Raw genomic sequence first — 20,595 nt, 5'->3', positions numbered from 1 at the left:
TTTTATTACCATAGCTTTTAGTTTTGTACGGTTTTCTTTTGTGATACAGCCGTAAAGATGTTTTGAGCTCACTGTGACTTAAGAAGGGAAAGAAACTACCTCACATTAAATATACATTTCATTGCCATATGCACATGGGTAAAGAACAACATTACAACAATTCAAGTTTTTGTCTTACATTTTGTAAGTATTTTTAGTATTTTCTGATAATTCCGCAGTATACTTTTAGTAGTCGCTGATATTTGCATTTTAAATAGATAGACATCCCTAATTTTTCACGTGAATGGGCAGCACTGGGACGAGCGTAGCCAACTTCGCTTCGTTGGAGTTAGCTTCCTTTCTTTCTGTTTCAACGTCTGAAGTGAACAGACGTGATGGTAAGTTCAGTTGTTAGAGTTTAATTAAAAAAATGGGAGTGTGCAGTTTTTTAATATCCAAATATCTAACAAGTAAAGCAATTATGTAAAATATTGAGCGTAGTTTTTATACAATCGTGCAATTTCATTAAAATTTGAACGCGTGTTTCATTGTAACATAACCTTTAAATTTTGACTTGGGAGCACATTTTCGCTTATTGTAAAACGTGGCGCTCCGTTACTAAATTAACTATGTTCAATTGCAGTCTCATCGTAAGTTTTCCGCGCCTCGCCATGGCTCGATGGCCTTCTACCCCAAGAAGCGCTCCCGTCGCCATCGTGGCAAGGTTAAGGCTTTCCCCAAAGACGATGCTACCAAGCCAGTGCATCTGACTTGCTTCATTGGCTACAAAGCCGGCATGACGCACATTGTGCGTGAGGCAGACCGTCCAGGTTCAAGTAAGTATGGGTTGAGATTCATTTTTATGTTGCGTTTTCTTGATGAGAAAAAGTTAAAAATTATGGTTAGAACGTTTATGAAAAACCGTGATTATAAATTAACTAGGGCGGTCTGATATGCTCTTTATACAAATATTGCTTCTATTAAGAAACACGTGCCTAACCTCATTTTCTGTTCATTGCAGAGGTGAACAAGAAGGAGGTCGTCGAGGCCGTGACCGTTTTAGAAACACCACCAATGATAGTTGTTGGTGCTGTTGGTTACATTGAGACGCCATTTGGCCTGCGTGCCCTGGTTAATGTTTGGGCGCAGCATTTGTCGGAGGAGTGCCGTCGTCGCTTCTATAAGAACTGGTATGTACTAAAACAGACGAAAACGGAAATATGTAGTTCCAACGCCAGCCGCCATTTTGTTTTGCCACAAGCTGATCTGATGCACGTGTTCGTTCTGAAGTTGTTTTAATGATGAGAGATGGTATCTGAAGAGCAAACAAATTTTTGTTGAAAAACATTTTACCATCACTGCTGCCTTCCTTCTGATAATAGTTATAACTTGCAGACAAATACGATTGCATTATTTTTGTTTTGTGGCATTTTAAGAATATTGGTTCTAAAAAAGTTCTTGAATCAGTCGTGTGAGCTGATTTGGTATACTTGATGTCTCTGACATTATCTTTGGTTACCAATTTGTTTGAGTGAGCACGGCATGGAAGATTGTTATCTCCGCTCGCTTTAAACGGCGATGAGGTACCCTTCCCGTTCTATCTCGTCCCCACAGCAAAGAAACACAGATTCCTTGGAACTTACGAGCTTGATTTTAAACTGGGCAGCGTCTTTTAATAAAACATGAACTTCGAACACTCTCAGGTATAAGAGCAAGAAGAAGGCATTTACCAAGGCCAGCAAGAAGTGGAATGATGATCTTGGCAAGAAGAGCATCGAGAATGATTTCCGCAAGATGTTGCGTTACTGCAAGGTCATTCGTGTGATTGCTCATTCGCAGGTAAATAGAATTTATCAACTTCATTATTCATTATGCGACGTCCTTGGCCTTGTGCGCTGTCTGTGCTACATCCTCGGATGTGGCCGTTCGGTGCGCTTGGCCTAAAACGCATTCGTGCTGTGGCTGTTCAATACACGGTTTAGGAGTGCAACGTCGCAGAAAAACATGCCCCTCGGGTGGCAAAGCTTGGTATATTCCATAAACGGTTCGTAGCCGCTTAGGCAATTATCGCTCGGTTAAACCATACCACGTACAGTTGCAATATCTAACTTAAAATTGTTCGTAAATACTTAAACTGCTTTAAACCAAATTTTAACGTGTATTCCGCTCTTCATTTTCTGTAGATCCGTCTGATTAAGCAGCGTCAAAAGAAGGCACATGTCATGGAAATTCAGCTGAATGGTGGTTCCATTGAGGACAAGGTTAAGTGGGTGCGTGAGCATCTCGAGAAGCCCATTCAAGTCAGCAATGTGTTCGGTCAGGATGAGATGGTCGATTGCGTTGGCGTGACCAAGGGTAAGGGTTTCAAGGGTGTCACCTCGCGTTGGCACACTAAGAAACTGCCCCGAAAGACTCATAAGGGTTTGCGCAAGGTCGCTTGTATTGGTGCCTGGCATCCATCTCGCGTGTCCACCACTGTGGCACGTGCTGGTCAAAAGGGTTATCACCATCGTACCGAGATCAACAAGAAGATCTACCGCATTGGTGCTGGCATTCACACCAAGGACGGCAAGGTGAGATACCTAGTAACTTATATTTATATGGTAAAGGGCGCTGTCATGATGATATCATAAACGTGAAATTTAAACAATGACATCGAAGTAAAATATTCACTTGAAATACCATGATATTTAAAATGATAGGACTGATAACAGCTGCTCAAGCAAAAACTTGCTTTTTCGATTAATTAAAATTCTTAATTTACTATTAATATGATATTCACTTATGGTCCCTCAGGTCATCAAGAACAACGCCTCCACTGAGTACGATCTGACCGATAAGAGCATCACCCCCATGGGTGGCTTCCCCCATTATGGTGAGGTCAACAATGACTTTGTCATGATCAAGGGCTGCTGTATTGGCTCTAAGAAGCGCGTCATTACTCTGCGCAAGACCCTCCTGAAGCACACCAAGCGCTCCGCTTTGGAACAGATTAAGCTCAAGTTCATCGATACCTCCTCAAAGATGGGTCACGGTCGCTTCCAGACCCCTGCCGACAAGCTGGCCTTCATGGGCCCTCTCAAGAAGGATCGCCTCAAGGAGGAGCAGGCCGCAACCACCAGCGCTGCCGCCGGTGCCACCGCCTAAATGCAACAGGCATAATTTTACATATTTCTATGTTAAAATCAATTTCAGGCAGTAAAATAAAAAATGGCTTTAAAAAGCTGATAACACCTTAAGAAATATTTATTGATTTTTTGTTTTATTAAAAAAAAATTATTAAAAATTGTATAAATACAAAATTGAATTTTTGATCTCATTGATTTAAAACTAGCTTTCTAAACTATAAATTAAAAAGACAATTCTGAATAGTTTGTCCCTACATAAGTACGGTGTATGTATGTATGTTGATTTTTATACTCTACATGAAATGTACAAGAGTATATTAGGTTTGCGCGAGCTGAAAAAATGTAACAGGCAGGAAAGGTGGCTTGACAGACACCGCAAAGTGTATATATTGATCAGCAGGACAAGACGAGTCGATCTAACCTGAATCTCAGAGACTATAAGAGCTAGACACCAAATTTTGCACAAAGATGCCTTATTTTTCGTAACGTCGTTCGTATAATCACCTATGTATATGTATAATTACTATGTATGTCTCGGAGACTATGAGACCTAGAGACACCAAATTTTAGACCCAGATGCCTTATATGAATACGCAGTAAATGCGTATTTCAATTAGTGATATTTGATACCTCCCGTAATTCTTGAAATTTGCAAACACCTCTAGTTAGATTGTGTCCGTATGCCAAGATTCGCCTTGATAGGCCAATTCGAAAGGTTATAGGTGTAATCTGTGCCCAAGCGCTGCCTACAGCTGTTGTTGTTGGTGCTGATGTGGCTCAACTCTACTGCACACATGCTCACACACAGTATAGAATCACATACATACATACAAGTATGTATGTAAATGTGCAGTTATACACCCTTTACGTGAGTTCGAATACCGAATACATACATACATAAATGGCAATGTCTGCTACTTCAATATTTTTATTTCATTTTCAAACATTTTATTTAGAGTGAGTTTCATGAAAGAGAAGAAAAGGCATTTAGATCTTATACTATATGTATATCCAGATTACTTTTGTTTATTTTAGTTGAAAGGAATTTATTATTTTCGCGTACAGGCGATGAGCACTTGGCAAAATAGCTACATACATTTATACCTTATACATATTTCTAGATAGAGCTGGGAGATGCGTTGCGTCGGTGGGTAGATTCATTGTGTTTCCGACGTGTGAGAGAAGCAAGTGCCGAAGAAGGGTTCCTGACCCTCCTAATAACCAGAAAGTCTATAAACTTTATTGCTTCAATTCTGGTCTAAAACTCCAAAAGCCTGTCCATGAGGACCAGCCAAGTCCGCAGAAAAATGCTGGGCTGTGTGAAAGACCTGATAAGCCTAACCGTGGCAGCTCGTTAGCGCTTCCATTCTTAGAAACCCCTAAGCGATCTGAAAGCTTGCACAGCATCACCATGTTAGTAGAGGCTTTGACGATGATCTAAAGGATATAATTTGATTCACTTTTAATTAACTTTTTATAAATAAGGGGTTTTAAATTTATTGAAGCTATTTTATTGGGCTTTTGCTGTTATAATGGGAATTTCTGTCATATGGCTTTTCGCCATTTAAGTGTATGCCTTATTTAGTACACCTTGATGTCGGCAATGACCTTCTCGTTGTCGTAGATCTCCTTGGCGTAGCACAGGTTGGGGTAGTCGAAGGCGGCGCCATAGCGGTTCTTGCAGCCACTGGTTGCCTTTTCGCCAGGAGTGTAGACGGGCTGACCAATGATGTTGGTTGTGGCGAAGTTGCAGGTCAGTACGAAGTGATTGTAGAAGTCGCGAGAGAATCGAACGGCAGCGCAGCCCACATGGGTGTTCTTCTCGGCCACCGAAATGGTGAACTTGGCCACGTTCTTGTTGGGCAGCTCCTCGGGGAAGTTGGACAAGATCTCGGGAGAGGCGTTGGAGCGCTCGGCAAACCAGTTTTCAATTTGTTCCTTTATTATTTCAGCATCGGTGTATTCGGATTCAGCGCCACTGTAGCTGAAGATGGCATTGTTCTGGCCCGCATAGGCGAATCGTTCAGTGCTGCGGCATTTGTCGGGCAGGGAGAGGCAGGTCTTCACATTGTAGAGCGCTAAATGGGCGAGCTCCTCGCACCAGGACATCTTTGCCATACGAACGGCTTTGGGTAAACCTTCAATACTGCCACCAGCGACGTTATTGCGGAGTTCGTTGAAGAGCGTCAGGATCAGTTTGTGATGGGGATCGATTTTCACTTCACGCACATCCTTGGGGCATTCCGTGCTATAGTTCTGGATGTGAATGGAAATTAGAATAGAGAAGGGGCCATTCCTGATCGAGTCTTTTCCGACTTACTCCTTTGTTGTTGCAGGCAACGTGCTTGTCCAGACAGGTGGGCAGGGCGCAGTAATCTACCGCAACGGTTAGTCCAATTAGGGTCGCAGCTACTACTAGAAATCCAGTCACTTTGGGGAACGCCATGCTCTTGCCGTTGTGATGCCAAACGGAGGCGAGTCTTGGCCTTTTATAGGCCGACTGTTTCCATTGCGTGCGTCATTTAAACATTTGCTTAGGAAATCCATGAATTTTTATGAAAGTTGCTTGGAAAACAGACCTTCTTTGGAAAACAGCTGAGAAAATAGTGATTTCATTTGAAAGTCTGTGCAATTATAGATATTCTCTACTATGTCGTGGCAAACTGTCTTGTCAAGATGGGTGAAGGTGGACCTATAAATAGAGAGCCTGGCACAGGGTAGAATTCAGTTGGGAGATACCATCGACTGACTTCAATATTAAACAACGATGATGACTGGCCTGAAAATGGAAAAACTCTTGCTACTAGTAGCTTCACTCCTTGGACTGGCCGCTGCAGTGGATTACTGCGCCCTGCCCACCTGTCTGGACAAGCACGTTGGCTGCAACAATAAAGGCGTAAATAGCCCCCACCACTCCAAATAACTCGATAGCTAATTGTTTGAATCCTTCTCTAATAGGAATTTAGTCCAGAGTGCCCTAAGGATGTGCGTGAAGTTAAGATTGATCCCCATCACAAACTGATCCTGACCCTGTTCAACGAGCTCCGCAATAATGTGGCCGGAGGCAGCATTGAAGGTTTACCCAAAGCCGTACGCATGGCCAAGATGACTTGGTGCGAAGAGCTCGCCCATTTGGCACTCTACAATGTGAAGACCTGCCTCTCCCTGCCTGACAAATGCCGCAGCACTGAACGATTCGCCTATGCGGGCCAGAACAATGCCATCTTCAGCTACAGTGGCGCTGAATCCGAATACACCGATGCTGAAATAATAAAGGAACAAATTGAAAACTGGTTTGCCGAGCGCTCCAACGCCTCTCCCGAGATCTTGTCCAACTTCCCCGAGGAGCTGCCCAACAAGAACGTGGCCAAGTTCACCATTTCGGTGGCCGAGAAGAACACCCATGTGGGCTGCGCTGCCGTTCGATTCTCTCGCGACTTCTACAATCACTTCGTACTGACCTGCAACTTCGCCACAACCAACATCATTGGTCAGCCCGTCTACACTCCTGGCGAGAAGGCTACCAGTGGCTGCAAGAACCGCTATGGCGCCGCCTTCGACTACCCCAACCTGTGCTACGCCAAGGAGATCTACGACAACGAGAAGGTCATCGCCGACATCAAGGTCTACTAACTCCCTATTGCCCCTTAATTTCGTATACGGAAAAAATTGCGGAACCCTCTTGATATTTTAAAACATCCGATTTTTGGTTGATACTGTCCATAAACTCATTGCCTGATTTTGTTTTCAGTTATTTAATAAACTTCCCAGAACACAATAGTTAGTTTTTTAATATTAAAATTTTATAGAAACGCTGTTTTTCAAATATCCCAAGACTTGCATATTTATTAATTAGTTTTAGGCGTAAAATGTTTTGCGTTAAAAAATTAAGACAAATTTGCTTGTGCAAATAAAATGGGTAATAGAATTTAGGGATAATTAAAAACATCTTGTTAGCTTTATCCCTGTTATTTCAAAGTCCATTGCCGATATAGTTTCTGATTCCGAATACTGATAATGATGCATTAAAATTAAACGTAGAAACATAAACACGCCTTAAAACATGTATGGGAAATCCATTAATATTTTGTTGTTTCGATTTTTCCGAAAAACATTTTACCGCCGCTTTACAAAGTTAGTTCACATATTAAATAAGAAAGAGATTCTGAGCTGGATTTCACCCAAAATTTTAAAATTTGCATTGCTTATGACAAGTAAAAAGTTTAAAATATATGCCAATTTTCTCATGATAGCCTTTGTATATATTTTTTTTACTAATATGGGGGCTGCTGCGTGTCGGAAAGACGCTGCACGTTTAAGGATTGGTATATTCCATTTCCATAGTGATTGATGCCTCATGAAACTAATAATGATAAGAGTTTAAGTCTTTACCCAAACTTTGAGTACCTATGGTCCGTCTGTATAGGCCAGAATCCAAAGGCATCTTCCATGCCAATTTTGGTCATTCAAAAATTTTCCAAAGTACGTCAAATGGCTGACGTAATCATCGTCCATTTTTTGACACTCGCAGTTGAAAATCGGCCAACTGCCAGATACACAATTTTCTTCTGATCTTAAATAGATTTTATTTTAAACGTACATGCGTATCATTTTTTATAGTATGTACATAATATTTCATGTTTTGTAAGAGGTATTTTTTATATTTTAACTTCCATTCTGTCGCACGCCTCGACTTGTGCTTAATTCGACTAATTTGAATGTAGAACTTCGCTCTTGTTGTACAAAAACACACAGCTTGTATCACAATCATAAACAGCAGGTATACAAATACATTAGCTATCGAACACTTAACAGTTATGTAGGTACAAAGCCTCGTTTTCAGTGTGGTTTGTATTTGTGTGTGAGGGCGGGGGGGATAGCTTATGATGATGCAATAAATAAAAGTTAGGTTCGCTGAATTGCAGATATGTTGAAGGACCGAATCAGCAGCAGTGCTTCGCGATTTCGGGATTAAGGTGTCAATCAATCATATATGTATGAGAGTGGGATTTAATTAGACAGTGGTTCCAAACTAAAACAGAACAGAAAATTGATTGGTAAGCATGAGTATACAAAATAAGATGTTGCTGATGAAATTGTTTGTTGAAAATGGCGCTTTAGACTCTTGTGGTCGGAATAGACGTTTTAAATTACAGAGATAGCAACGATATTACGACTACAATTAAAATAATGATGCAGGAACTCGTATATTACTCTTTCTTTGGCTGCTTATCGAATATATATTCCTTGGCCATCGTGTAGGCCAAGCCAAGAGTCAATGTGCCCACAACTGCACTTTGGGCCGCCACGCGAAGTTGCATCAGGAAGACACTCGTGCTCATCGTGCCACGGTGCTTATATTTATAGGCGCCGATGAGGCCCGCAGCTACAAAGCCAGCAATACCTGTAAAAAATATTGAAAAAATGTGCATACAGTTTAGTTCAGCATGTCTTTAACATAATATTTAAAACAATTACATATGTATTTCAATGCATTATTTAAAACATGGTTGTTTTTTTTAAGCTTTTTATTTAAAATGCTTTATTTTCGGAAGTATCAAAGCGTAATATACCTTTGTATAAATCTTTATTTATCCGTATGTTTGTTTTTATGCAAACTAGTCTAGATATATTGAACGTTATCCATTTCTTTTGCATATATAGAAGATATATAGTTTTCTAAAAAGGAATTTAAGAGCACCTTTGCAGACTGTGGTATAATCCCTCACAAGCTTTGACCCCTAACCCAGGGATTGATACGCCTCGACCGACAAATTGGCTAACATGGCAATTATAAAATGTAAATGTGTCTATGCCACAACATTTTGAATGAATGAATATTCTGCACCTATGGGTATAACAAATTAATCATTAACTATAGAAGCTTGAGTGATATGTATGTATGTATTGTATATGCCTTTGATTGGGTATGTTTGGGGGAATGGCAAGGCATATTACTTAACCAGTGGTTTAGAAAGCTAAAAATACATATAACTTTTATTGGTTTGGTCATTTTGAAAGTTATTAAAATAATTTCGAATTGTTGATGGCTAGTGTTTTTCCACGATCATATGTTTTGTTGTTGCCAAGTGTGTTGTTGTTGGCTCGACAACCCAGACGTGCTGATAAATCGCACACTTGTCTACCAATACCAACAAATAAACGCACACACAGACGATCACGCGCCAAGGTCCAGAAACGTCAGCCACACATGCCTTGCAAATCTTTCAATAACGTCATAGATGTGCTAATGCTGGGTACCGTTTTATGTGATTCACTTGGCCTGCGTACTTAAATGCAGCAATTATGTGCAGATGAGTTCCTGAAAGTTACATCATAGGCATCATTGCAAAAAGCTATCCCGCCACATTGCCAGACCCATACATATTTTTGTGTGTACATATGCAAATAATTCATAGGCTGCCTTTTAAAGACGAATTAACCTCAGAGCAGCAGGCACTTTAACCTAGCACCGAAATTACATTGCCAAGGTCAAGGCGCCTTTACCTTGCGCCTGTCGGTAGAAATTCAGTATATGACGTCACATAAGCCAAAAATCAGTTCTGGCCATGCAGACTTACCGATAAGCATGAATGGTGATTCCTTGGCTTTTCTGGACAATTTATTCCGTTGTGCCACATCTTCGTCACTTTCAAAAAATGATTTTGCACTCATGGTTTGCACTGAATTAAAAATACGAAACAACCAAATGCAAGCGAGACGCCAGCCACTTTTAATAGCAATTTGCCAACTGATTATAAGTGTGACCGTCTTACCGTAAGTTCAAAAATACGTAATACGTCAAACGAAAATATACTAAAAATCTATACTAAATATCTGAAATGATGAAATCCGTTTGATGCTTTTGAAAAAAAGAAATTTGCATCTAGCTAATAGCTAATTGTATTAATTATAAAATGTTTTGAATATCTATGTATGTACAGTGTTATGTAAGTTTATTCTAAGGCGTAAGCTGCAATAACAATCAATAGTAAATTTCGCCACCTAAGTGCAAGAAATGAAATAAATACATACATATGTGGTTTTCATTATTAAATTATTAAGATAAGATTGCATTCATTGGTTCAGCAATAATAAACTGCACATAAGGAATCACTAAAAAATAAACGCTGCTTAAAGCTGTAATCGTTTGATGTCTTCCATTCGGAAATCAGTTCTGAAAACGACACAAGCAAATATGTAGTTCAGAAAATATTACATTGTATTATTTTATGCAATGCCCACCGTAGCGTTAGAATGGTGCGAATTTCGTTTGGTGTTAGCCGCCAAGATGGCATATCGTTGCTGCTCTCAGGATTCCAATACTCGGACAATTCTGATACCTTTTCCAAATTTAAAAGCGTGGCTATTTGAGACAAGCGAGTCATTTTATCACGAACAGACCAGGACGTTGCTCCAGTCAAGTATGTACCCAAGGCACGAACTTCTTGATCCAAAACCAGACCACCCAGCTGTTAAATGTACATTATTTATTAAAGAAATTCCTATTATAAGGCGACGACTTACCCTATTAAAGGTGCTTTTTTTGATTGCACGTTCCAATCGTAGCGTTACTTCTGTTGCCAATATGCTGACAAGCGCATCGTAATTACGGGGGCTAAGTGAGCTTTTAAATGTGGTCAGTAAACCATCTAACTGAACAATTAGAAATTGCACAAAAGTTTCCCCAGCCTCATATTTCGCAAGTTCCTCCTGCAAAAAACGTAATACTTCAATAACATTTGCAAAATATTGTGATGTCCACCGAGTACCTCAGTTAGATAATGACTATAGTTAAGAAATTGATCAACCCAAGGATTCAAGCGAGGCTTAATGGCGCTCGATCGCAGCTGCTGCATTCCAAAGTCGACCGTCGCTTTGAGTGCATCGCGTACATTTTTTAGTTCCGTTAAGCAACTGTCCAACAGTTGACGCTCTACAGAGCTCATATTTGGGAATGTTCCAGCAATCTCCTGCTCCATTGTCTGCCATAGGGTTTCAATATATTCCGTCGATATATCTGCATTATTTAATTGCACCAGGAAATTCGCTCGACCTCTATCAGCATCACTCGATTGCAGCTTCCCTTGCTGTAGGGTTGTTTGTATTGCATTGTAGGCTTGGGCTAAGTCAATATAGCCCGATGGATAACCATTCTTCAGTGGCGTCTTTAGAGCATTTACAAAATCACCATCCAGACTCGAAGCGGCGTTATTTATTACTGCACAGGTGCCGTTTATGGATTGAGTTGAGAAGGAGCGTCGAATCGATTTGCGGAGTATAAAGAATACATCGTCAACCATCGAAGAACATGTTTGTCCGGCTTCAAAAGTGTCCAGGGCAATGGCTTTTAAGACGCTTTCTTCCATGAAATATCTAAAATGGCGACGCCAATTTTATCACATTTATATAATATTACAGTAATTATACCAACCTTTCGAAAAGCAAGTACGTGCTGAGAATTTCCTGCATCTGACGGCTAAGATCAGATTTTATGATAATGTTGTTATACGAATCTAGAATTTCTTTCTGTGCTTCCTTTTCCGTCATACATGCTTCCGCATTGGCCTAAAACAAAAAGATCAAAACAAACAATAAGACAATAAGATAAATACTATAGACAAAAAGTTGTGAGCTTATTTTTTACCTGAACGCGACGACGCATAAATCTAAAATATAATTCTACCCGGGAATGCATGACTGTGATTTCAGCTATGATGGCATCAATTTCTTTCGGATTCAGTTTATCGACAGAACCTCCCGATGGCTTTCGATAATGGCCTAGGGACTGTATATTACTGCTGGCTGATCCTGAGCCGCTGGATCTTTGTGTACTCTCTTTTATTTGCTGAATCCGATATTGAATTTGACGATTCTTATTAAATTCCAGCAGCAAATTTTTGACTTCCAAGTCGCACTCGCGCTGTAGTATTTTAATCATATCCAGCAAATACGGCGATCTGTTTAAGAAATGGGTGTTTTAATATTTGCATATTTCGGAGGGTTGTGGGTTCTTACGCTACGCCATAACATGCTTCGATAATAGGCTGATTGACTTCCACAACTCGAGCAAAGTTCTCCAGAATCGCCGTCAACCGATCTGCATAGGCCAATTGAAGTCGCCGCTCAGCTTTTGCAATGTCTAATGCGTTCCTTAATTCCTTCTGTGCCTTGACTGACAGCTTTTTGCAAATGTAATTTGAAAATTTCTCAATACCAATGCCATGACAGCCGACGAGTGGATATATCTTGAAAAATCTTTCAACGGACGCCAGATCATCGTTGTCTACAGCTTCATCAAAGCGTCTAGAGATTTGGGTTTGCATCTTTTCGGTGGCCTCTTCTAAGGTGCGCACCGCATCACTTACAGACGTAAACGATCCCTGGACATCATCTGCCGTGCGTTGAAGTAACTGTTGATCCATAGCCAGAAAACGTGCAATGTGAGCTGCTCCTTTCTCGTAATCCTCCTCTCCATCACTTATCGCCTTCACAACGCCCTGACTGCACAGCTGCAAGTCAATTAAATCGTGCACACGTTGCTGACACTCTGACGCCCGACACCTGGCCAAGTCCAGACGTCGCACCTTAGCACTGACCGATTCCGCCAATTTGGCGGTGTTTACGATTTGTGCGTTCAGGTTTTTGGAATCGCTTTCCACCGCTAAGAGTGTAGCCATGGCACGTCCTATACCGCTCATTTTCGCCTCTATCTGGCATTGATGGGTCAGCAATGTTTCCAGACGGGCATTTGCCAATTCCTAGGGAGGAGTAGGCATAAGCGAGAGCACAAATTGTATGTTTTACTTATGTTTACCTCCTCCTGGGCTAAGCGCACCAATGCTTCATCGACCTTTTCACTGGTGCTAACATCCCAGTCACTAATTCCTTTTTGAAAGTCCATGTTTCGGGTCAAATTAATGAAATGTTTACATTTGACTAATGGGCAACAAAAATGTACGTGGCCGACAAGTATAAAACGCTGGTATCGATTTAGAGAGGAACAATGTTTTGTTAAAGTTACAGCTGATTATCTTCCACTGTGCTTACGATTATTCATAATTCATGTTTCTAGTAGTGGTTTGTATTTGTGTGCCAAAATCACTTTACAGCAATTTACAATAAAAGATACCAAATTTGCTCCTCCTTTTTATTGGTATTATTATACATATCTGTTGGTTAAGAAATATAAAATGACTCGTTACTGGGTTACAAACGTAGAAGTTGCTCATCTCTGTTACGTTTATTTTGCTGTCAAGTTGACAGATGACATAAGAAACCAAATGTTGAGTGGTGAATGGAGAGGACGACGGTAACGGCATCGGTAGAAACAACTTGGCCGCGACTAAATTAAACCCATTTTTGAATAATTCACATAAAAATTAATTAGTTTGCATAAAAAGCACACTTTAAAAACAAACGACAACGACGTCCCAAATATGACGGGTATTATATCGATAGTTACAAGACGCGTGCCGCGTAATGTGCTGAAAGTTGCTGCTGGAGTTTCGCGGTCCCACGAAGTAAGTGTGAAAGTAGAGTTGGACTAAATTGTTTGCAAGCGAAAGTTGCCAAAGTTTTGGCAATCTCTCGACGCAACAGCAAATTCTGTGCGTGTACTTGAAGCGAGGCACCGTGTGCTGTCAAACAGCAGCAATACGGTTATGTAATTGTGTATGTGTATGTTTGCGAAGAAAATTGCGAAATGTTTGCACAGTGCATTTCAGTTATGTACCTTCATGTATATGCGCATACATGTACATATATGTATGTATGATGTGTGTGACTAGTGCTTTGCCACGCCTCCAGACGGCCAACAGCTGACGCACGCTTCACGTGACGGACGCCCGAACTCTGCCGCTGCTGCTAATGTTTCTCTCTGATTGTGCAATCATTGATTTTTAACTGTTTCGCTGTTCTTACAGACGAACCTCAATGTCCGTCAGTATTCGAAATTGGCTGCCGTGTCCGCGGCTCACCAAAAACAACTGTTGCATCAAGATGCCTTCCTCCTCAGTCCTGTGGACTCGCAACGGTAGGTGCTCCTCAATATTATGGAAAATCATTGATAATTGATTGTTTGCTATTGCAGTTCTTTGGCCGCCGGTAGCTGGCAAAGTTTCCACACCACTACCAGTTTGTGGCAGGAGCAGACCATAAAGGTGCCACCTTTTGCGGATTCCATTGCTGAAGGTGATATCAAGTAAGTGAAGCGTATATTGATCGCATGGAAGTCAAGGTTAGATACCTGTGCATTGGAAGAAGGTCGTTAACGTCAAGTCAAGCAACAGGTTTTTATTTGTGAGAGTGTTAAGATGCCGATAGGATGTTCTTGCGTATATTTTATTGATTGCAGCTTATCTGCTAACAACTGATTAACATCTTAAAAACCACGCAAATAAATGTTATTTGAAAGCTAACAAGGGGGTTTATATGTGGGAACATGACGGAAAAATATTTCGTTATTTGTTTTGTTATTTTATTTTGTTTTCAAAAATGTTACCATTATCGAGGAACTTAATGGGATTCGCAAATTACTTGTTTTTTTTTTAATGGTAGCTGGTAAACAAAATGATAAACCATAAACTCAAGCCGGCACCAAATGAGTTGCAGTAATCTTTATTGTTTGTAATTGTTGAAGTAATAAGTAAAATTGGAACAACAATAACTTTCCCGACGCAGCGCACGCCCATCTAAAAATAATTAACACATGGTAAAAATGTGCGAAATACGTTGTTTGATAATTCATCTTTTGTAGTTTTTTCTATGTTAAAGCAATATGAACACTATCGGTGACAAGAAGAAACAAATATGTTAGCAAATTAAAACGAAAATTCTAATTTTAGAGCCCCCAATTATGCAATGCATTCAAATTTTCAGGTTCAAATTTCTGAAACAATTATCATTATGAAAGTTTCATTTTGTGGGTTTCTATTTATCTAAGAAATTTAATGTCCCCATCATTATCTTAATTCGCAACAAGAACTGGAAACTTTCGAAGAATCGAGAATATGTTCATACTGTATTTAACTACACGCTATATGCTTTTGTTTATAGATTCAGTTGCAAGGTCGGTGATTCGTTTGCTGCCGACGAGGCTGTCATGGAAATCGAAACGGACAAGACGACGGTGGCTGTGCCCGCTCCATTTAATGGCACGCTTACTGAAATTTTGGTCAAGGATGGCGATACGGTCAAACCGGGACAGGAGCTGTTCAAAATTAAACCTGGTGCAGCGCCAGCTGGCAAGCCAGCAGCTGCGGCTGCTGCTCCAGCTCCGGCTGCACCAAAACCAGCACCAGCTGCTGCTGCACCTCGCCCTGCGGCGCCAGCACCGGCAGCGGCAGCGGCTAGAGCACCTCCACCACCACCACCGCCACCAGCCGCAAGGCCGCCACCTGCAGCTCCTCGCGCCGCTGCTCCACCACCACAAGCCGCAGTCAAGCCTGCAGTGGCTCAAGTGAAGGTGCCACCTGCCGACGGAACACGCCAAATTTTGGGCACACGTTCTGAACAGCGCGTCAAGATGAACCGTATGCGTCAGAAGATTGCCGCTCGCTTGAAGGATGCCCAAAACACGTGCGCCATGTTAACCACCTTTAACGAGATCGATATGAGGTAAGTTTGTAATAGTTCCCAACAGCAATTCTAGCTACAATTTTGCCTCAATTATTTAGCCACGCAATTAAGTTCCGTAAGGAGAATATGGAGGCGTTCCAGAAAAAATATGGCATCAAGATGGGCTTCATGTCCATCTTCTCGAAGGCTAGTGCCTACGCATTGCAAGACCAGCCCGTCGTCAATGCTGTCATCGATGGTCAGGTAGGTCTACGCAAAATATTAAACAATCGCCTGTTATCTCACTGCCCGTTGCGTCACCAATGATTGCCGCAGTCCAAATGTTTTGCTCTAACGCGCGATATTTTTTTTTTATTTACGTAATTTCCCGTGCACCCTTATCGTTATTATTTTTTATTTTTTTGTCTCTGTCGTTTACTTTGTTACCGCGATAAAGCTATGCAAGCGTGTTTTTTATACCCTGTACCCAAAGGGTACAAGGGTATATTAGTTTTGTGCGAGTGCACATGGAACACACAGAAGGAGGCTTGGTAGACCCCACAAAGTATATATATTCTTGATCAGCATGACAAGCCGAGTCGATATAGCCATGTCCGTCTGTCCGTCTGTCCGTCTGACCGTCTGTCCGTCTGTCTGTCCGTCTGTCTGTCCGTCTGTCTGTCTGTATGAACGCAAGGATCTCCGAAAGTATAAGAGCTAGAATAACCAAACTTGGTATACAGATTCTCCTGAGACCGAGAAAGGACAAGTTTGTTCATTTTTTCTGATCCAACCCCCCACTCCCCCCCTATTACCAATTTTCTATAACTCCAATAATTCTTGGAATTTTAAACTTAAATTTGGTAGTCACATTAGGTTAGTAATTATATATCCGTATACCAAGTTTCATTATGATAGAATGATCAAAAAGAAAGTTATAGCCATATAACCAGGCCCAATGCACACATACATACATATGTACAAGTACACAAACACGCATAAGGCACGATTCTGATGTAAATGTAAATGTATGTATGCATGCATGGAATATTTTATATTTAATTAGTTAATATTTAGTTAATTAATTAAATTAATTTAGTTAATTAATTAAATTAAATTAATTAATTAATTAAATTACTTTTTTGTGGGGTGGTACAGGGTATTTAAGAGTTGAGCCTGCTCGACTTTAGCATTCCTTTCTTGTTTTGGTTTAAAAAATTTGTTTACATACTGAAAAATATGGTTCTAGGCAAGATTCACAATTTGTAATTAAGCGTATTGTCTTATATCGATAAACAAAATCAAAATTGAATGAGCAGATTATAACGTATAACGATCTTAGCTACTGGACCTCAAAACATTGACATTTTTGAGAAATTAAATTAAATTAATCTCGCACATGAGTAAATATTGGTGAAAGGTTTCATTTCGGAAAATTATTTGTATATAAAGTTGAAGAAGTACATACTTTCATTTTAGACTATCCACATTTCTAAAGCAGTATTTTATTAGATCAAAATATGTGGACGGAATGGAAATGGGTTAAAAGACCAGTTAATTAATTACAACATCGTATTTTATTTATAGGAAATGGTGTATCGTGACTACGTAGATATCTCAGTGGCTGTTGCCACACCTCGCGGCCTTGTTGTGCCCGTCATCCGTAATGTGGAGAGCATGAACTATGCCGATATTGAGATCGCCTTGGCCGGTCTGGCCGATAAGGCGAAACGCGATGCTATTACTGTGGAGGACATGGATGGCGGCACCTTCACCATCAGTAATGGTGGTGTGTTTGGCTCCCTGATGGGCACCCCCATCATCAATCCACCACAAAGTGCCATTCTCGGTATGCATGGCACATTTGAGCGTCCAGTTGCGATCAAGGGCGAGGTGAGTCAGCATTTGTATGGACAAAACCTAATCGTTACTCATAATTTGTCATCTATCAACAGATCAAGATCCGCCCCATGATGTACGTGGCGCTGACATACGATCACCGAATCATTGATGGACGTGAGGCCGTCTTGTTCCTGCGTAAAGTAAAGGCGGCTGTTGAGGATCCTAGGATCATTGTTGCCGGCTTGTAAAAGGTGCAATGAATCGCGTGCTGCGACGACACTGTCTAGTTCAGTTGATATTAGTCATAAAACTGTGTAAACAAAACGTCATTGGCGGGCCCGCAATACATTGTTATAATCGGTACTTGATTATGTTAATTTATTTTCTGTTTTTCGCGTGTCACAAAACGAGTTTAATTGATATTGCTATAGCCAAGATCACCACAACACACCCACATAATAACTCACATTTTGCGTTAAGAACCGAATTAGGGTGGAAAATGTTGATGTGTAGTCAACAAAATGCAAACTCTATTCTTGCACCAAAAAGGAATAAAAAACAACTTAAGCTAGAAACTGCTAAAAGAAATTAGCGTAAAATCACTGCAACAAGTCTAGTTAACTTTGAAAACTAAATAAAAAAAAATAAAATAATATACTTAACGATTATGTGACAGTAATCTTGTCGTTTCTGTTTTATTTATTCATGCTAGAAAAGACCAACTCTGCAATCCGTATATTATTATTAATAATACAGGATTCCATTGAATTAATTAAATTTTGAAGGACTATTTGGTAAATTTCAGCCCCACTTTGTGATTCTTCCATTGGCATAAAACTTATTTGAGAGCACTTCACAAAGATTCTACCTTGGGTTTCCGTCTGGGTAAAAAAAACGAGATGCTAGACGAAAAAAAATGTAGAAATAAATGAGGGCATCAACTTGTCCCCAATTCGTGATGAACTTAATCTAACGATTAGCACACGACATGTAACAATAATTTCAAGCTCAATGGACTTGTTTTTATTTTATTTTTTTTTTTTGAAAAAAACTCCGAATCCGAGTTACTACGACTTGTAAGTTGAAAAGATTTAACATACTCTGCAATGATGCATGGAAACATTGGCAGTATGGGTGGCGAAATATACTTGTACATATATAATAGTTAAAAAAATAATGCAATATAGTTTTAGCAACAAAAAATATCGTTGTCCTAGAGACTTAATTCGCACACTTTATGAAGGCAAGGATGTCGGTTTCTAATGCAACACCACTTTTTCCTGAAGTGTTTGCTGACACGGGTTTGCTTAGGTGCCTCGTATGAGAAGCGCAGAGGAGGGCGACTGATGAATTTAATTTCCAAAAATTATTATTTATTTATTTACTCGTTTTTCTGGGGCTTTTGATGATGACGTGGCTTCGCTTAGGTGTCTCGTATGAGAAGCGCAGAGGGCAGTCTTTTGAATTTAATTTCAAAAAATTAAAATTAATTTACGTATTTGATTTTCTGGGCTTTTGATGCTGACACGGCTTCGCTTAGGTGCCTCGTATGAGAAGCGCAGAGGAGGGCAGATTGTTGAATTTAATTTCCAACAATTAATATTTAATTATTTATTTGATTTTCTGGGCTTTTGATGCTGACACGGCTTCGCTTAGGTGCCTCGTATGAGAAGCACAGAGGAGGGCAGACTTTTGAATTTAATTTCCAAAAATTAAAATTAATTTACGTATTTGATTTTCTGGGCTTTTGATGCTGACACGGCTTCGCTTAGGTGCCTCGTATGAGAAGCGCAGAGGAGGGCAGATTGTTGAATTTAATTTCCAACAATTAATATTTAATTATTTATTTGATTTTCTGGGCTTTTGATGCTGACACGGCTTCGCTTAGGTGCCTCGTATGAGAAGCGCAGAGGAGGGCAGATTGTTGAATTTAATTTCCAACAATTAATATTTAATTATTTATTTGATTTTCTGGGCTTTTGATGCTGACACGGCTTCGCTTAGGTGCCTCGTATGAGAAGCACAGAGGAGGGCAGACTTTTGAATTTAATTTCCAAAAATTAAAATTAATTTACGTATTTGATTTTCTGGGCTTTTGATGCTGACACGGCTTCGCTTAGGTGCCTCGTATGAGAAGCGCAGAGGAGGGCAGATTGTTGAATTTAATTTCCAACAATTAATATTTAATTATTTATTTGATTTTCTGGGCTTTTGATGCTGACACGGCTTCGCTTAGGTGCCTCGTATGAGAAGCGCAGAGGAGGGCAGATTGTTGAATTTAATTTCCAACAATTAATATTTAATTATTTATTTGATTTTCTGGGCTTTTGATGCTGACGTGGCTTCGCTTAGGTGTCTCGTATGAGAAGCACAGAGGAGGGCAGATTGTTGAATTTAATTTCCAACAATTAATATTTAATTATTTATTTGATTTTCTGGGCTTTTGATGCTGACATGGCTTCGCTTAGGTGCCTCGTATGAGAAGCGCAGAGGAGGGCAGATTGTTGAATTTAATTTCCAACAATTAATATTTAATTATTTATTTGATTTTCTGGGCTTTTGATGCTGACGTGGCTTCGCTTAGGTGTCTCGTATGAGAAGCACAGAGGAGGGCAGATTGTTGAATTTAATTTCCAACAATTAATATTTAATTATTTATTTGATTTTCTGGGCTTTTGATGCTGACACGGCTTCGCTTAGGTGCCTCGTATGAGAAGCGCAGAGGAGGGCAGTCTTTTGAATTTAATTTCCAAAAATTAATATTTAATTATTTATTTGATTTTCTTTGCTTTTGATGCTTTGCTTAGGTGCCTCGTATGAGAAGCGCAGAGGAGGGCAGACTGTTGAATTTCCAAAAAATATTATTTATTAATTAATTTACTGGGCTTCTGGGCAAAAAATTAAAATTTTGATTAAATAATGCACGATGCATTTAAAAAATAATTTATGCATATGATCAATGAAAAAACCTCAACAAATCCAACACAGTTCCATTCTAAGGCGAAATAGTGCGTTATAATAATGAACGTGTGGTCGACTTTGCATGGAAAAATTTTTTGTAGGGGGGGGCCACGGCCTGCAAATCTGG

At 40.0% G+C, this 20,595-nt stretch overlaps 6 protein-coding genes and 2 non-coding genes across 8 annotated transcripts; 5 read left to right on the top strand and 3 right to left on the bottom strand.

Annotated features, from left to right (window-relative positions):
* The first annotated feature begins 327 nt into the window (after positions 1 to 327).
* On the top strand, positions 328 to 3,224 carry LOC115624388 (60S ribosomal protein L3). The gene is made up of 6 exons (XM_030519099.1): positions 328 to 377; positions 623 to 815; positions 1,001 to 1,169; positions 1,683 to 1,818; positions 2,163 to 2,552; positions 2,776 to 3,224. The coding sequence occupies exons 1-6, from the start codon at positions 375 to 377 to the stop codon at positions 3,124 to 3,126; spliced, it is 1,242 nt and encodes a 413-aa protein (XP_030374959.1). The 5' UTR covers positions 328 to 374; the 3' UTR covers positions 3,127 to 3,224.
* Positions 855 to 935, top strand: LOC115624430. The gene has a single exon (XR_003995466.1). It is a non-coding gene; the product is annotated as a small nucleolar RNA U43 (small nucleolar RNA).
* Positions 1,275 to 1,359, top strand: LOC115624431. The gene has a single exon (XR_003995467.1). It is a non-coding gene; the product is annotated as a small nucleolar RNA U83 (small nucleolar RNA).
* A 1,371-nt stretch (positions 3,225 to 4,595) lies between the features above and the next one.
* LOC115623784 (allergen Tab y 5.0101-like) lies at positions 4,596 to 5,585 on the bottom strand. The gene is made up of 2 exons (XM_030518325.1): positions 5,428 to 5,585; positions 4,596 to 5,363 (listed from the first exon to the last, which is right to left on the bottom strand). Exons 1-2 carry the CDS (start codon positions 5,551 to 5,553, stop codon positions 4,689 to 4,691), a joined length of 801 nt encoding a protein of 266 aa, XP_030374185.1. The 5' UTR covers positions 5,554 to 5,585; the 3' UTR covers positions 4,596 to 4,688.
* A 256-nt stretch (positions 5,586 to 5,841) lies between these two features.
* Positions 5,842 to 6,885, top strand: LOC115623540 (allergen Tab y 5.0101-like). The gene is made up of 2 exons (XM_030517923.1): positions 5,842 to 6,003; positions 6,066 to 6,885. The coding sequence occupies exons 1-2, from the start codon at positions 5,875 to 5,877 to the stop codon at positions 6,738 to 6,740; spliced, it is 804 nt and encodes a 267-aa protein (XP_030373783.1). The 5' UTR covers positions 5,842 to 5,874; the 3' UTR covers positions 6,741 to 6,885.
* A 783-nt stretch (positions 6,886 to 7,668) lies between these two features.
* On the bottom strand, positions 7,669 to 9,841 carry LOC115623541 (HIG1 domain family member 1C). The gene is made up of 3 exons (XM_030517924.1): positions 9,689 to 9,841; positions 8,322 to 8,511; positions 7,669 to 8,139 (listed from the first exon to the last, which is right to left on the bottom strand). Exons 1-3 carry the CDS (start codon positions 9,780 to 9,782, stop codon positions 8,118 to 8,120), a joined length of 306 nt encoding a protein of 101 aa, XP_030373784.1. The 5' UTR covers positions 9,783 to 9,841; the 3' UTR covers positions 7,669 to 8,117.
* A 298-nt stretch (positions 9,842 to 10,139) lies between these two features.
* LOC115623710 (conserved oligomeric Golgi complex subunit 4) lies at positions 10,140 to 13,070 on the bottom strand. The gene is made up of 8 exons (XM_030518190.1): positions 12,925 to 13,070; positions 12,126 to 12,868; positions 11,755 to 12,067; positions 11,542 to 11,675; positions 10,880 to 11,483; positions 10,635 to 10,820; positions 10,353 to 10,579; positions 10,140 to 10,284 (listed from the first exon to the last, which is right to left on the bottom strand). Exons 1-8 carry the CDS (start codon positions 13,009 to 13,011, stop codon positions 10,242 to 10,244), a joined length of 2,337 nt encoding a protein of 778 aa, XP_030374050.1. The 5' UTR covers positions 13,012 to 13,070; the 3' UTR covers positions 10,140 to 10,241.
* A 309-nt stretch (positions 13,071 to 13,379) lies between these two features.
* On the top strand, positions 13,380 to 18,175 carry LOC115623552 (dihydrolipoyllysine-residue succinyltransferase component of 2-oxoglutarate dehydrogenase complex, mitochondrial). The gene is made up of 7 exons (XM_030517943.1): positions 13,380 to 13,630; positions 14,033 to 14,142; positions 14,200 to 14,310; positions 15,165 to 15,725; positions 15,785 to 15,929; positions 17,253 to 17,558; positions 17,621 to 18,175. Exons 1-7 carry the CDS (start codon positions 13,547 to 13,549, stop codon positions 17,753 to 17,755), a joined length of 1,452 nt encoding a protein of 483 aa, XP_030373803.1. The 5' UTR covers positions 13,380 to 13,546; the 3' UTR covers positions 17,756 to 18,175.
* The last annotated feature ends 2,420 nt before the right edge of the window (positions 18,176 to 20,595 follow it).

The sequence above is a fragment of the Scaptodrosophila lebanonensis genome, unplaced genomic scaffold (genome assembly GCF_003285725.1).
Source record: "Scaptodrosophila lebanonensis strain 11010-0011.00,11010-0021.00 unplaced genomic scaffold, SlebRS2 tig00000053-arrow-pilon, whole genome shotgun sequence".
NCBI classification, from domain to species: domain Eukaryota; kingdom Metazoa; phylum Arthropoda; class Insecta; order Diptera; family Drosophilidae; genus Scaptodrosophila; species Scaptodrosophila lebanonensis.
This window is presented reverse-complemented; position numbering and strand designations above follow the sequence as displayed.